This window comes from Vulpes lagopus, chromosome 13 (assembly GCF_018345385.1).
Source record: "Vulpes lagopus strain Blue_001 chromosome 13, ASM1834538v1, whole genome shotgun sequence".
NCBI lineage: Eukaryota > Metazoa > Chordata > Mammalia > Carnivora > Canidae > Vulpes > Vulpes lagopus.
Window position 1 is genome coordinate 4,542,539 of NC_054836.1, and position 15,296 is coordinate 4,557,834.

At 44.5% G+C, this 15,296-nt stretch overlaps 1 protein-coding gene and 1 pseudogene across 14 annotated transcripts in view; both read left to right on the forward strand.

Moving 5' to 3' along the window:
* Positions 1 to 13,529, forward strand: part of NRF1 (nuclear respiratory factor 1) — a 135,708-nt gene extending 122,179 nt beyond the window's left edge. For 13 of the 14 annotated variants that reach the window (XM_041727625.1, XM_041727631.1, XM_041727628.1 and 10 more), the window contains one exon: positions 11,478 to 13,529. In XM_041727625.1, the coding sequence (XP_041583559.1) occupies positions 11,478 to 11,641 (164 nt within the window). In that variant the 3' untranslated portion in view covers positions 11,642 to 13,529. The remainder of the gene's footprint in view (positions 1 to 11,477) is intronic. The other variant, XM_041727635.1, reaches the window with a different exon arrangement.
* On the forward strand, positions 3,043 to 3,137 carry LOC121475208 (annotated as a pseudogene).
* Positions 13,530 to 15,296: the final 1,767 nt, after the last annotated feature.

Sequence of the window (15,296 nt, forward strand, 5' to 3'; positions counted from 1 at the left end):
AGTGGCTTGCCTTAGACATCAGTCCCTGGTGGAAATTCTTTTTCAAGTCTGCAAATAAGACTTTAAAGTACTTCCCTCCTGCCTGTCACCTCTTGACACACCTGAAGATAATGCTTGGTGGCTCTTCAAAAACTTCAGAACTGGCAGCCGCAGCCTTTCTGCCCATGGGCCCTGTCCCTGTGCTTTAATAAAACCACCTAAAAATAAAACAAAATAAAACACAAAAACTGCAGAACTTACTTAGGTAATATAATTCATGGCTTTATTTCTTATTTATTCCAGTCCTTTCCAATTGAAGTCTTCTGGTTCCCCATTTCAGCCGGCATTTTCCTGATACCTGTAGTCAGCTTTCACATCCCTAAACTACAGAAGGCATTATATTGTAATTTTTTCCTTTGGGTTTTAAGACTTCTTTCTCTTTGAGTGCCTGGGTGGCACAGTTGGTTGGGCAACCTACTCCTGATTTCAGCTTGGGTTGTGGTCTCAGGGTCATGGTATCAAGCCCCATGTCGGGTTCCACACTGAGTGTGGAGTCTGCTTAGGACTCTCTCCCTCTGCCCTTCCCCCTGCCTATGCTCTCTCCCTCCTCCCTCCCTCTCTCTCCCTCTAAAATAAATAAATCAGTCTTTAAAAATGTTTTTTTATCTTCCAGAAAATGTTGTGTTTATTTGATAAATTTCTTTGTGTAGCTCTTTTTCTCTCACAACCATCAATATTTTTCTCCCAACTAAAGATATTTCCATGACCAACTTGGAAGACCTTTGGGCTGAAAGATTCAGTTACAGCAAACAACAATTCCCAGAGGTTTCCCAGATTGTGAGGGCAAATGAAAGGCCCATTCTTCCTGAGGCTGTCTGTCCTGCTCTGTCTCGTCGTAGGGTGGAGTAGGGGGAGGGCAGTCTGGTTCTGGGTGACAGTGGCCAGGCCTGTAACTCTGTGCTCTGCTACACTTGAGCCTATGTCGTTATTATCTGGAGGGGCTTAGAAATTTATCAGAGTGATGATATCATATCCTACTGCCCCTGACCATATATTTAACATTCTCACTATTGACTAGCGGTTTCACCTGGATTATCTATTTACCAGTGCAGAGTCGGCAGTGATTCCGTATATGTCACAGTGTAGCTCCAGTGCCAGTTCTGACCATCGCTGCATCTCAGAAAGGAAGCTGCACGCCAGTCCATCTGCCCTGATTTCATGGCTTTTATCTCTAATCTTTACATCTTTGGAGGCCTTTGGCGAATGATGTGCTTCCTGGCAGGAACAAATCACTGCTGAAAGGAGATCTGTGCCGTCTCTGCTTTCATTTCTGTTTCCTGAGAGCTTTAGTCTAATGTCTGTGGCCCCACCAGACTTCATCCAACCTCTTGTTCAAAGTCATCTTTGAAAAGTAGCTGACATTTATAGTATACCTACTATGTGCCAGGAACTATGCCAGACCTTGCCTAAGTCAGTACATTTAGTCCTCGACAGCCCTGTGAGATTAGTGACTGCTATTTTACAGTTGAGGAAAGTGAGGTTCATAAGCCATTCAGTGGCAGAGCCAGGAGTCACATGTAGTCTTTCTGACCAGCACTTTCATGGAAATAAAACAGCCTATTTTGGTATTAGCCAAACAGTATTTGGCTACTGTACCTTGAGTCTTGTTGTGAAAATCCTGCTGCACTCAGGAGCAGAGTGAAAGGTTCCAAGGCCTTCTTCAGTCTGTGGAAGCCAAAGCTGATAGGAATGTAACCAAGTTTCTAAAAAGCATGAAGAACACTATTCTATAGTCATATTTCATTATTAAGCATCTACTATGTTCAAGCTGCTCAGTATTTAAAAACATAGTCCTGCCAATGGTCTAAGCAAGCAGATTATAGAGAGAACAATAACTACTTGGAAACAGGTTAGCACAGAGCTGGTGCCAAATGGTGGAGGGAGTAAAATCACAGGAAGGAAACCTGTGTGGGCTGTGCTATCTGGATGGAGCCTGGGAAAGGTATGGAGACTGTTGGAAGAACGGGACTTGCATCAGCCGGGGATAGTGCTAAGCAGAGGGATCTATCTGAGCAGACGTATGTGGTGGCCAGGGTACAGTAAGGAGACGGGTACGGTTGTAATGAAGAGAGAATGTAGAGTATTTGTGGGAAAGGCTGATGTAATCCTTCAAACCAGCTGTTTGAACTTTATTTTTCCCATAGTAAACAGCCACCAAAAGTTAGGGTTTGTTTTGTTTTGTTTTTTGGTGGGACAGGATAGCCATTGCTAAATGTTACTTCAGGAAGATTTAGCTAACTGTGATATGTAGATGTATTCATCAAATCACAGAACACTTAAGGAGTTAGCCTGAAGGAAAGTAAATTAATTCCTCTAGGTAAATAAATTGCAAATATACATACACACGTACACATGTGTGTGTATTCCATTATACAGTAGGTAAGTGATGAAACTCATTACCTCAGGAGAGGTCAGGAATAGAGTAGATCAGCTCATGAATGATAAATTCAGAGTGTGCAAGGCTGTGACCCTAACCTTTAAAGTTACTCTTATTGGCGCCCATGGTCTACCACAAAGCCTCCCCTGGTGCCACCATCAGAGACAGACCACTATAAACTCATGGCCTCCTGTTTTGCAGAAAACAAAGCCAAGCCCTGTAACATGAGCAAATGGTCACTTATATTAGAAAACAAGACCAGGCTTATGAGTAGATGGCATTATCTGCCACCCGTATAATAACGATTTGAGAGGCTCGAAGACAAATGTCTGTCCAAAAGTATATTCCCCTGTCACTTATCATGCCTAAATCTTAAATCCCACTACTAGCAATAGATTAGAAATTTGAATCTTGAAAGGAATTGGGCTGAGCAAACAGTTATGAGTCCCCTCATTACTGCACCTATAAAACTTTAAAGTATAAATATCCTCTTAAGAAGTCATATTCTTTGGTATTTATCCTTGCATTTGTGAGAAATTGCAGTACATTTGGCATAATAGCAAAAGATTGGAAAGCCAAGGTGTGAGTCATCAGAGCACTAGTTAGTCAAAACCAAGCACCTCCAAATCCTTTTGTAGTTCATAAGTATGATGATTGGGTGTTCCTGTGGTTGTACCTCCCTCAAACCTTGTTACAATATTGCCACCTTACCCATCTGACATGAAAAAAAATTAAGCACCTTCATACAAATGAAATACTCTGGAGCCACTCTTTTCATACTTGTAAGTAAAGATCCCCCAAAAGCAAGGTGCAGAAGAGTATGAATGGTATGCATTGTTCAAATGGGGAAAAGACACACATTACCAAATGCACAGTCTCAGGGAGTCTACAGGCCAGCCACAAAACTGGCCATAGTAGTGAGCCTCTGGGAGGGAGACTGACTTTTTTCAACGCTATACCCTTTTTTGTACCTTTTTTTCCTATGCCCTCTGTGGTTAGCTATTTTATTAAATAAGTCTCTGTTGGGGATCCCTGGGTGGCGCAGTGGTTTGGCGCCTGCTTTTGGCCCAGGGCACGATCCTGGAGACCCGGGATTGAATCCCACATCGGGTTCCCAGTGCATGGAGCCTGCTTCTCCCTCTGCCTGTGTCTCTGCCTCTCTCTCTCTCTGTGTGTGACTATCATAAATAAATAAAGAAAAAAATAAAAAAAAAAGTCTCTGTTAAAATAAGGATTCTTCTGAAGCGGGGGGAGCTTAAACAGCAGATTATCTACCTTGTGTGAAATAACATCCCTGGTGAGATGAGCAGTCCCCTTTAAGAATGGATCCTGTGTAGGGGTCTCCTTGGAGAACTCTGAGTAGAAGCCTGGCCACATTGGGGGTCAGTGTCCCTGTGTGTCCTCCCTGAAAAGGTCATGTGACTTGAAGGGAGGCCTTTGAAGGATGCTGGGTGAGAAGCACGTGAGCCTAGCCCAGACATCTGAATTTTCAGTGGCTGACCTGATAACACATCGTGTCATATGGAAGTTTTAGAAAATCCCTCTGGCTATAGTGGAGCAAGGGCTGAAGCAGGACGATTATGGAGGAAGATAAAATGTACTCATGGTGGGGCACCTGAGTGGATGTTAGTTGAATGTCCCCCTCTTGATATCAGCTCACATCATGGTCTCAGGGTCATGCTGGGCAGGGAGGCTGCTTAAGCTTCTCTCTCTCCCTCTGCTCCTCCCCACCACATGTGTTTGCTCTATTTCCCCCTTTATATATATAAAGAAAAAATACATTTTTTAAAAATGTAGTCCTAGCAAGAGAGGGTACGATTCTGTTCAGGGAGGCAACAAAGAGAAGTGGCTGAATTCCAGGTTTATATTTGAAGGACGAGTTGAGAGGATTTGCTGCTGTATCATATGTAAAGTCAAAGATGACTGCAAAGTTTGGGCTGAGCACCTGGAGGGATATAATTGCCACTCATTGCACTGGGGAAAGACTGGGAGGAGTGTGTTTGACCATGTGGGCTCCAGTATGTGATTCCCAAGTGGGAGAGAAATAAGCAGGGGCAGGTCTCATTGTCTTTTACAGGGAAATGTGGTCCTGGAGCTAGCAGTCCCTCCTGAGATTTTAGTCTGACTGCTGTTGGACAAGGAAATTCTGGTGCTGGGACCTGAGGCAGCTTTGGCCTCTTCCCAGTTTGGCCAACTTTGTAAAACTTACCTGGAAGCCTGAGGGGAGAGGTAGCAATGAGCACAAAGAGGGTAGTCCTCCACCTTCTAGGTCCCTGCCAGCATGTTGTTCAATGTTAAGAGCAGTTGGGTGCATGGCAAGACTCCCATGGGGGTCAGGAGCCTGGACACCTGACTTTTTTTTTTTTTTTTTTTTTGCCACTGAGAGGGATTTATTCTTCCATGAAATAAAACGATAGGACTCTGAACTGTATTGAGAGCTGCAGTTCCATCCAAGATTTATGTCAAAATTTTTCTCTTCACTCAAAAACAAGACTCCAAGAAAAAAAAAAATCGCTCAGGGAAAAAAATGGAAAGCCCTCCAAAATAATTTTGTTTAAATTTGGAAATAAAGGCAGATATTACCACTTTACACTGACAGGTGCCACACCATGGGCTTATCCACACAGGCTCCTCCTTACACAACACGTACCGCACTATAGTGATTTGGCACCCAGAGCTCTCCCTTGAAGGTACAGAAAGGCGCTCAGGATTTCCTCTGCTGAAGAGACTCAAAGGCTTTAATTTCAAGAAGCCTATGTTAACAACAAGCGCACTCAGTCATCTTGGGGTGAAAATCACTCTGTCTTGTTCTGTGTTTACTTTTTTTAATAAACTTTTTACTTTTGAGTTTAAAGCAAAAAGGATTTACTAAACTGAGTGAATGCTAAGGTTTCTTATGGCTTTGAAATATTGGGGTTCTGGAGACTGGGGTACTAAATCTTCAGGACTTTATAAGTATGTGCCTTTAGGATAAGTCCCTGGTTCTGCCAAAGGAACTTGCCTATCATTTGTGAAAGGGAGGAACACCTGCCCAGCCTGCTTCTCTAGGGTCTTAGCAAAAATCATATGATACACAGTGGATGTAAGAGGGCTTTGAGGGCAGCCCCAGTGGCTCAGTGGTTTAGCGCCGCCTTCAGCCCAGGGCCTGATCCTGGAGACCCAGGATCGAGTCCCACGTCAGGCTCCCTGCATGGCGCCTGCTTCTCCCTCTGCCTGTGTCTCTGCCTCTCTCTCTCACTATGTCTCTCATGCATAAATAAAAGTCTTAAAAAAAAAAAAAAAAAAACAGAGGGCTTTGAAAAGTGCCATACAAATGCCAAGAGACTTACTGCTAGGATTGAACAGGATCTCTCAGAAAAATAAAAGAGAACTTCCAACCTTTAAAGTAGAATGTGAAGGGCTTCCTGTTGCTTAATCAATTGAAATGACCCAGAATACAAACTGAGATTAACATACACGTTCTAGATTAGGGCTAATCAGGGCTGGCTGAGCAGATGCAGGGACAATCCCAGCCTGATTACTGTACCTCAGCATTTAATCATCTCTCTTCCAAGGGCAGCCACAGACTTAGTGCACTGGTTTGCAGGCCTCTGGGCCCTCCCCCGCCCCTCCATGGACAGGAGGGCTGCTGGGTCAGAGCTGCTGAGACGATTTAATCTAATCCCGTGCCGAAATGGCTGTGTGTGTGTGTGTGTGTGAGAGAGAGAGAGAGATTCTGAAATTCTCAAATCCCCACAGTAGGATGGTAATATGGTGATTTAAGGTGGAGGTAGATTGAAACCACATGCAGAAAATAACGGCATTGGGATTTTGAGGCATTTGGAGTTATGAAATGGCTGTGTATGTGGAATTTTGCCCTCCGAAAAGCATTTCAGAGATGCAGTTGCTGTCACCATTCACTCTCGAGACAGCTTTGTGTCAGAGTCACTTCATCACCCAGTTTTGGAGGCCAAATTTATTCATCCCTGATCGTGAGGTGAAATAAGATGAAATCTTTAAAAGTGGTTTTCTTTGGATGAGTCCTGAACAGAGTAGTTTTTATGTGAGTATTGTCTGGATGGGGAGCTCCCACTCTAAAATGCCTCATCACCCTAAGACTGTGCCATTTCAGTCACCCTGTCTCCAGGAGGGACACCTGTGCAACCTCAGAAGGCAGGTTTCATCCGTGAGTGCAGAAATCTTTTGGAGTCCCCACTGATTGCTGAGGACTCAAAGATGGACACTCCGTCCCTCCCTGGAGGAATTGATAGTCCTCCCAAAGACATGCAAACAGTGATGGTGGACGTAACCGCTGCCTCCGTGGAGGCCAGTGCAAAGTGCTTGTGACCTCCAGAGAAGAGGGGCTAGGGCCAGGGAGGAGAGACTGCAGCTGACTGTGGAAGGAAGAATAGGAGCCCATTCAAGGCACAAGTCCAGGCCTATCATTGCAGGCACAAGTCATGGTTGAATGCAGGTCATGGAGACTCAGTCAAGTTCACCAGATCAGAGTGTAAAACAGGTGGGGGTTTGTGGTCACTAGGCTAAACTGAACAACATGGGATGAAATGAAGGGTTTAAATCCTGCAAGGTTTGGACCTAATATCCCTGGGCCACTGAAGAATTATAGAAGGCAACAAGATCAGTTTGCATTCAGAGGATTGTTCTGGTTATAGCAGTGGCAGCCAATATATATTTCTGCAGTTTGCCCCTTCCTCCATTTTACCCTGGAGCAAATCTCCCACAATACTAAAACTTTTAACAACAGTGTTGGTGTGGATCCACATAATAGGGAAATGAAAACATACCATAAACCAGAGATGTAACTATGACAATTCCTTCAGTCTCCACCCACACCCGTCCTCTGCCCCCTGTCTCAGGGTGGTTGTTCACAGTGAGGAAGTATCTCTGCTCACAGTGGTCCCTGTTTTTATAAAGTATGCAACTTGTTCCCTTAGTTTGGAGCTTTGGGAACTGAATCAAGCTCAGAAGCAAAAGTAAAGAAGTGAGACTGATCTTTGCTTCTAGTTTTAGTTGCTCTGTGCCAGCACATGGCTTCTTTGCGGGATGACATAGGTGCCCTAGTTTTGTCAGCGGGCAAAACAAAAAACACAGAAAAGTGTGTTACTTTGTTAATTTTACCTCGTCCCTTGTGACCAGTAGAGAGGACGAAAGTGATGATGATCATGAATACCCTGGGGTGATGGAAGCAGTCGTATGGTCTTCATATATACTCGGGAGTCTAGAGGCCAGGGAGTAGGGGCCCAGCTGCACATTGCCAAGGCCAGTAATAGACTCCTGTGGCCTCCTGCTCTTCTGGCACATCTTGTACCTCACACTGTGGGAAACAACATGAACTAGAGCCAAGCCTGGCCTTGAAGTAACCCTCTGTCAGACAGGAAGGCCTATCCACACGCATTTTTACCGGCCATGCCAGTGCTGAGAATCTAGCAGAGGCAACTCTCAGCATTGATGGGGGTTGGAATATGGCCAAGAGGACGTCCAACTGAACCCAGTTTTTTGTTTTAATTTCATGTCCATTATATTTGTTTTTGAATTTCATTTTTGTTTTATTTATTTATTTGCCAGTTTTTAGAGGGGAAGGAGTGGGGAGTATGGAACTTCCCAGTAGTGAACAGTGTGAGTACAGGCCCAGAGGAAGGCATGTGACCACTGTGTTGAGAGATGAGAGGAGCCAGGGTGGTGTCCTGAGCACAGAATACCTGTGGTGAGGGAGGGAGGTGAGACTACAGAGCTAGACCAGAGAAGAGCATAAGATGTCTTGAATACAACATCAAACAGGAACTTTTATATATATATATATATATATATATATATATATATATATATATAGGCTTTGAGAACTTCTTTAACGTGGAATTTGAAAAGTTTGAGATGGAGGATTTGATGTGGTATAGAAAGATCTCTCAGGTGGCAGGGAGGAGTGAGCTGAAAGAGGCTTGGTTAGAGACATTTAAGAGCCATATGCAAAGTCTAGATGAGGGAAATGGAACCCAGGTGCCCAAAACACCTTTTTTTTTTTAATTAGTTATTTTAGGTGCCTGGCTGGCTCAGTTGGTTAAATGTCTGCCTTTGGCTCAGGTCATGATCCCAGTATCCTGGGATCAAGCCCCACATTGGGCTCCCTGCTTAATGGGAAGCCTGCTTCTCTCTCTCCCTCTGCCTGCCGCTCCCCCTGCTTGTGCTGTCAAATGAATAAATAAAATCATTTTTAAAAAATAATAAATAAAATGTTTATTTTCAACAAAATGATATATGGCTTTAAATGTCAAAAAGGACTAAAAGGACTTTTTTAAAAAAGACTATACCTTAGAGGCAGCACTTCATGCTCTTTCTGGTGTATATCTTTACTCCTCTAAAAGTCTTAAGTCATTATTTCTTGAGCTGAAGCAGTTTTGCAATTTCTTCATAACCCACATTGTATGTTTATATTATTATAACTACATTAAAACTGTTCATTCCAGGGGCACCTGGGTGGCTCAGTGGGTTAAGCATCTGTTTTCAGCTCAGGTCATGATGCTGAGGCCCTGGGATCATGCTCTTTGTCGAGCTCCCTGCGCAGCAAGAAGTCTGCTTCTCTCTCCCTCTCCCTGTGTACTCTCTCTCTCTCTCAAATAAATAAAATCTTAAAAAAAAAAAAAAAAAAAAAAAAACCTTACTCCTAAGGTAAGTATATTACCATGGTTACTACTTGCTTTTTCCCTTCTATTTTTTTGGTAGTAATGACCAGTTCTGCCCATTTCTGGAAAACCCCTCAGTACCCATGCCCGTGTTGTCCTGCAAGTCTTTCCTCTCTGTGCTCTCAGACCTGCTGCCCAGCTCTGGCTCAGGGCCCCTCAGCCTGCCCCAGAGCTCTTCATAATGTGTTCTCTGTCCCCTTGATCCCATGGGCACTTTTTAGTTTTCTCTCTCGTTGCTGTGGAGCACATCCTTCAGAACTTCATGAGAAAGCATGCATGGGTAGCCAACTTTTCGACCCCTTACAGTTCTGAAGACGCCTTTCTTCTGCCTTCACACTCAGTTGATAGGGGTATCATTTAATGGGCCAGAAACAGTTCTAGCCGGAAAGCGCTTTCTCTCAGACACATGAAGGCATTTGCTCCTTCATCTCCTAGCTTCCAGGCTTGCTTTTGGGAAGTCCCACAATATTCTGATTCCCAGTTCTTTGTATATGACTTTTCTTTCTTTCTGTAAGCTTTCAGGATCATTGCTTTATCCCTGGTGTTCTAAAATTTTGCAAAGATGTGCATTAGTACCTCAATCTTTTGTTATCTTGTCTGCTGGGCATCTAATCGGCCTTTTCAATGTGAAACTCGTATTTTTCAGTTCTAGAAATTTATTTACAATGTGTCTGATAATTTCCTACCTTCTGGGTTTGTTTTTTTTTTTTTTTTTAACTGTCTCTGGAATTCCATCTTATCAGAGGCTGGACCCCTTCAGTTTCATATTTTTCTCTCCTTTCCATCTTTTAATCTTTTCTACTCTCTGAGAAGTTTCCTTGACTTTATCTTCTGCTTTCTTTGGAAAATATTTCATCTCTTAGATTTTTTTTATTTTAAAACTTTTTCTCATATTTCTTTATAAGAAAAGCATCCGATTTTTATGATATAAATATCTTCTCTGAAAAAAAAAGAAAAATAAATAAATATCTTCTCTGAGAATATTTGAGTTCAGAGGCTTTGCTTTCTTCTCTCCCCACATTGTCTGCTACCTTGTATTCCTGAAGAGTGAGAGCGAGTTGTCAGGGAGTGTGCAGGGCAGAGTAGATGGTCTGTAGGCCCCGGAGGTTAAGTGCCAGCACAGCAGGCCAGAGTTTTCAGTGTCTTTCCCCCACCTCCCCACTCAGCAGGTATCCCTGTGGTCATTCCCTGGCCTCTTCAGGTCACCTTCTCAATAGAGCTCAATGGAGTTCTTCAGTAGGACAACTTCAGATGTCCTGTCAATAAAGGTCAGGGTGTCTGGGTGTTGGGATGGGTGAGAGCTGCTGGTCCAGGAAATTCCTTTTTACCAATTCCTGTTTTCTTTCATCTCTTTCTACAGTAGTGAGGCCTATATATCCTGCGCCCTCCGTGAACACAGGACTTGCTGCTTTTAGTTCTCTGATAGATAAGTCAGAACCACTTTACATTTGCTTTTCATTTTCCATAGCAAATTGACACCCCTCACTTATATCCTTCCCCTGTACCTCATTATAATTTTAGTTTCAAGAGGAAGAGGAGCTTCCTCTTATGCATTTCTTCTATCTCATTTAACTGGAAATCTTTTTTTTATTTTTTCTTTAACCTGTCATATAAAGCTATCAACTTTTCTTTCTTAGGAAGGACTGCCCTTTTCTGAGATGATGTGCTTCCTCCTTTCTTTGTGCTAAACCACCCTTTCTACTCTGAAAGTGATATTAGGAGACAGTTGGGTCTTTTTATTTTAAGTTGACCCCAAAATGTATTTTTAAATTTTACTGGTCTGTGGATCTAAAATCAAGAAAACAATACCCTAGCCATTTTTTTTTTTTTTTTGAGAGTTGGGGGAGGAGAGGAAGAATCTTAAGCAGGCTCCATAGGCGCCTGACCTGAGGCTCGATCTCAGAACTCTGAGATCATGACCTGAGCCAAATTCAAGAGTTGGACATTTAACTGACCAGGCCACCCAGGAGCTGAGAGAAACTTGAGCATAGGCAGGCAGACAATTGAAGTCAGTAGCAGAACATCAAAGAAGATTAATGGCAGCCTTCCCCAGTGGGAGGAGGCAGTCAGAAGGGTTGAGCTGGGGAGGAGGATTCACACCTGACCAGCCTTCCTTCCTAAAATTAGAGGTAGGCAGGCTCATCTTCTGGCAAGTTGGGGAGGCTCTGCCCTGGGGCACGTTTCCATGGTTTCTTGAAAGTTTCTTTCCTGAAGGTCTGTTTTAAAGAATGAAACTAGGTGAGAAGAGGGATGTATTTGTGCCTGGACAGTTGGTGTGCGATTACACGAGGCTGACAGTGGCATCCTGAAGGGCTGGGGCTGGGCACCCTATCCAGCCGGCATCTGGGAAGCTGAGTCCAACGGTGTCCCCTTTGTCTCTGCAGGACTGGTCCAGATCCCTGTGAGCATGTACCAGACTGTGGTGACCAGCCTCGCCCAGGGCAACGGGCCCGTGCAGGTGGCCATGGCTCCTGTGACCACCCGGATATCGGACAGCACAGTTACCATGGACGGCCAGGCTGTGGAGGTGGTGACATTGGAACAGTGACATGCAGCCATACCACCGCGTTGTTTTCTAGTCTACTTCAAAATTTTTTACACGTTTGCAGAGGTGCAATCAAATGGAATTAAGTCTCTCGACTTTGGAAGAAAAGTTTTGTTAACCTTTTTTTTAAAAAGGAAGAAAGGCAGTGGGTTTTGGAATTGCATTTTTTAAAGCACCACTCTTGATTTTCTGGGATTGGTGGAATAAGATACCATGTTGTCAATTTCACTGTCCCGAAAAAGCCAAATTATGGCAGGACTTCTTTCTGCAGAAACATGTGTGTATACTTACGTGTGTGTATGTGTGAGTGTGAATATATGTATATGTGTACATATGGATATACACATTTACATATATATAAAGTATATATATATGTATGTATGTATGTGTGTGTGTATATATATATATATATGTATATATATATATATATGAAACCCGCATGGAATTATCTGTATGAAATCAAGGTGAGCTGTGGAAAAAAAATAATTCACCCAGTTTAGTGGGTGTAGGGTACGTGGCCAGACACAGTCACCCGGTTTTTGTTCATACCAGGGTCATGCGTTGAGCTACTGACAAACTCAGGCGGAGGTGACCATGCCCTTCACCAAAGCTGCCTCCCAGTGGCCACCCAGAGCTCTCCCTGCTGGACTCACCTGAGGAAGGAGGTTCCAGAATGGGGCAGGGTCCAGAAGTTGTGTTTGCAAGGTCCAAGGGCCTTGCGGTCTGGCAGCTGAGAGTTCCTCGGGCTGGCCCAGGTGCTGACCTTGCCATAGGCAGGTGAATGTCCTTAAAGCCCCCGGCAGGAACAAGAGGGTTTTCCTCAGCCTCCCATCTCTTCCCCTTCCCAGGAAGCCTTCTTGATCTCACGACTCTTAAGAGGTTGCTTTGGTTTTAAGGTCAGTCCTGAATTGGTCATGTATATGAACTGAAGGTAACAGAAGTATTAAGGGTTTGAGGAGCACGTGCGTGTTAAGTGTGCTTGTGGGCGTGTGCTTGGAGGGGAGAGAGTGGGAGGGGGAGGGGAGGGGCGGGAAGGGGAAAGGAAGGAGGGAGAGAAAGATCTTCAAAGACCAGGGCACACCAATGGGAGCAATTTTTTTTCCTTTCCAGTAACTTTCTGTAGCTTCACAGAGGAGACTGGAACAGACAGGAGCGCCTGGCTTGAGGAAGGTTGCTCTTCATCCTGCGGGGGGCTTTGGAAGAGAAAGGGACCTGGGTGTTTCCGGCACCCCTGGAGCAGGCCCTGTTTCAGAAGGGACACGGCAGTCTTCCCAGGTTGCAGCCTGGTGCGCCGGCCCCACGGCTTCCTCCTCACGGGCGTTGACTGGTCTGGGTGTTCTCTGTGAAATCCTGTGATTTCTCAGCTGCAAGCCCTGAGTCTCCAGTGGCTAAATTCACCTGACTTCTCGACAGGCCAAATCTCTGCTCCTTGAGTACAGGGACAACTCTTCCTCCCTCCTCCCGGGCCCCCACGTGTGATAGTGTATTTAATGTGTTTTTTTTTATGCGACATTAAAAGATCCTTCACGTCTTGCTCAGCCTTTGAGAAAAGTTTCAAATTCTTGTATTTGCTTGTTTTATATAAAACTATCTAATGTTCTTTGTATGTTTTTTTCTGTACGTAATAGGGGGAGGGAAGGGAAATTTACATATAAACAGTCCTAGTTCTACAACTTGTTATTTTTTTAATTATTATTTTTTATCGTCATTGTGAAGCTGTTCAGGGGCTTTAAAGTCCGTGTTCCTTTGTGGTGAAATAACCTCCTAATAGTTTGAGAAGTTGCCAAGAAGAAGAAGAGAAGCAAAACCCAAGTAGCAGAGCATGGATTCTGTGTTGTTTTCCATTCTGTCTATTACTGCCTCATTCAATAAATAGTTTAAAATGTGGCAACAGGAAGTGGAACTGTTCATCTCTATAGGAGCACTTGGCCCCTTGGAAGTCTTTTGGGGTGGCTTGTTCTGCTTTGTGAAAGATGCTCGTCCTCAAGCTTGATGGTCTTTGAATGGCACTCCGTGATGCTCTGGAACCCAGTGAGGATAGTGAGCGGAAGGACTGGGTCAGGGCCTCCAGGCCAGCACCCGCCTCCAGAGCAGTTCCATTGAATTAGTTTTATAAACTGTCCTGGCAGTGCAGGGGCAGGTGAGGGGCTGGAATTTAATTTGAAAATTTCTAAAGATGGTTTGAAAACTCTACTCTGGAGTTCTTTCTTCAGGTGTTGCATTCCACATTAAAAATCAGGATGGGTGATGGTGCCTGCCCATCAGGGTTCCTTCCATGTGAATATTGTTCGATACTGCAGTGGATTATCCTTGACACAGAGGCCTCAAGCCAGTAACTGTTTCCTTAAGTCCTCGCTTCTTGGCTCATTGCTTTCATGTGGCAGCTGCCATCTTTCCAGCTGCACGCCCTGTCACACCCCCGGCTGTGGGCCCTTCATAACCCCCCCCCCATAACCTTGCACCTCCGTGTTTGTGCCCACTCTGTGCCTTGGCCTAGAATGATTCCCTCCACTACCTTCTTTGTTATTGGATGCTTCCTGGGTCAGTTTCCTGGTGATAATGATTAAAATAGTGGAATAAAGAAGACCAGAGGGAGGGTGGCTCAGCGGTTTAGCACCTGCCTTTGGGCCAGGGCACTATCCTGGAGACCCGGGATCGAGTCCCATGTCGGGCTCCCTGCATGGAGCCTGCTTCTCCCTCTGCCTGTGTCTCTGCCTCTGTGTCTATGATGAATAAATAAAATCTTTAAAAAAAGACCAGAGGGGTTTTCCTTGATGACTGACAGTGGCTCAATAAAGCTAGTGCCAGCTCTCCCCCTTCTTGAACAAATAGCATACTCTTGCCTATTTTCACTAGAGGGTGAATGGAAAAAGGACTGATTACGGCCATATCAACTGAACATCACTGCTATTGGCCACCTAGGAGCATCTGGGTTATCTGGAGTACTTCCTTATGGGGCCAGCCTCTCTCTGGAGGTGACTTACTGTACAGTATATTCTCTTGGCCTGGCAAGCCCCAGGTGCTGCCTTTTGAGCAAGCATGTTGAAAACTTTCTTTGGTGGGGCTCATAGAGACTTGCTTCTATTACTGCCCGAGTCAGCAGCAGCAGCTGCTGCAGGGACCAGGTAGGTAAAATCGCCAAGTGCAGTGGAAGTAGCTCGGGTGGGAGAAGAAGGGAAGCATAGAGGCAGACAGGGTAGAGAGAATCTTCTAAAGGGAGCAGCCTCTCCTGAGTGTCCACAGATTACCAGCAAGTAGGAGGAATATGGGGCCTAGAGCCCCATCTCCGTAACTTTTCAGAGAAGATGGGGAGTTCAGATTTGTGAACATATCTCCTGATTTCAACAACAAATCAAAAGTCCTAAAAAACAAAAAACAAAACAAAACAAAACTCCTTTACATACCCTGCAGGGGCTAAAAAAAAAAAAAAAAAAAACATCTGTATACCAGATCTGGCTCATGCGTCAGTTTTGATTAACTTGGTGTGATAGTCTGCCATGTGTCAGACGCATACAGCCCGGCAGGTGCCCATGGGCAGCAAGATGAGACATTCGTATGAGCAGATCATTGCAGCCCAGGGTGATAAGGTACCATCTGGATGGAGGGCTGTAGCAGAACGAGTTCTGTTATCTCCTTTTATCTCCTTAAGGATCCTCTG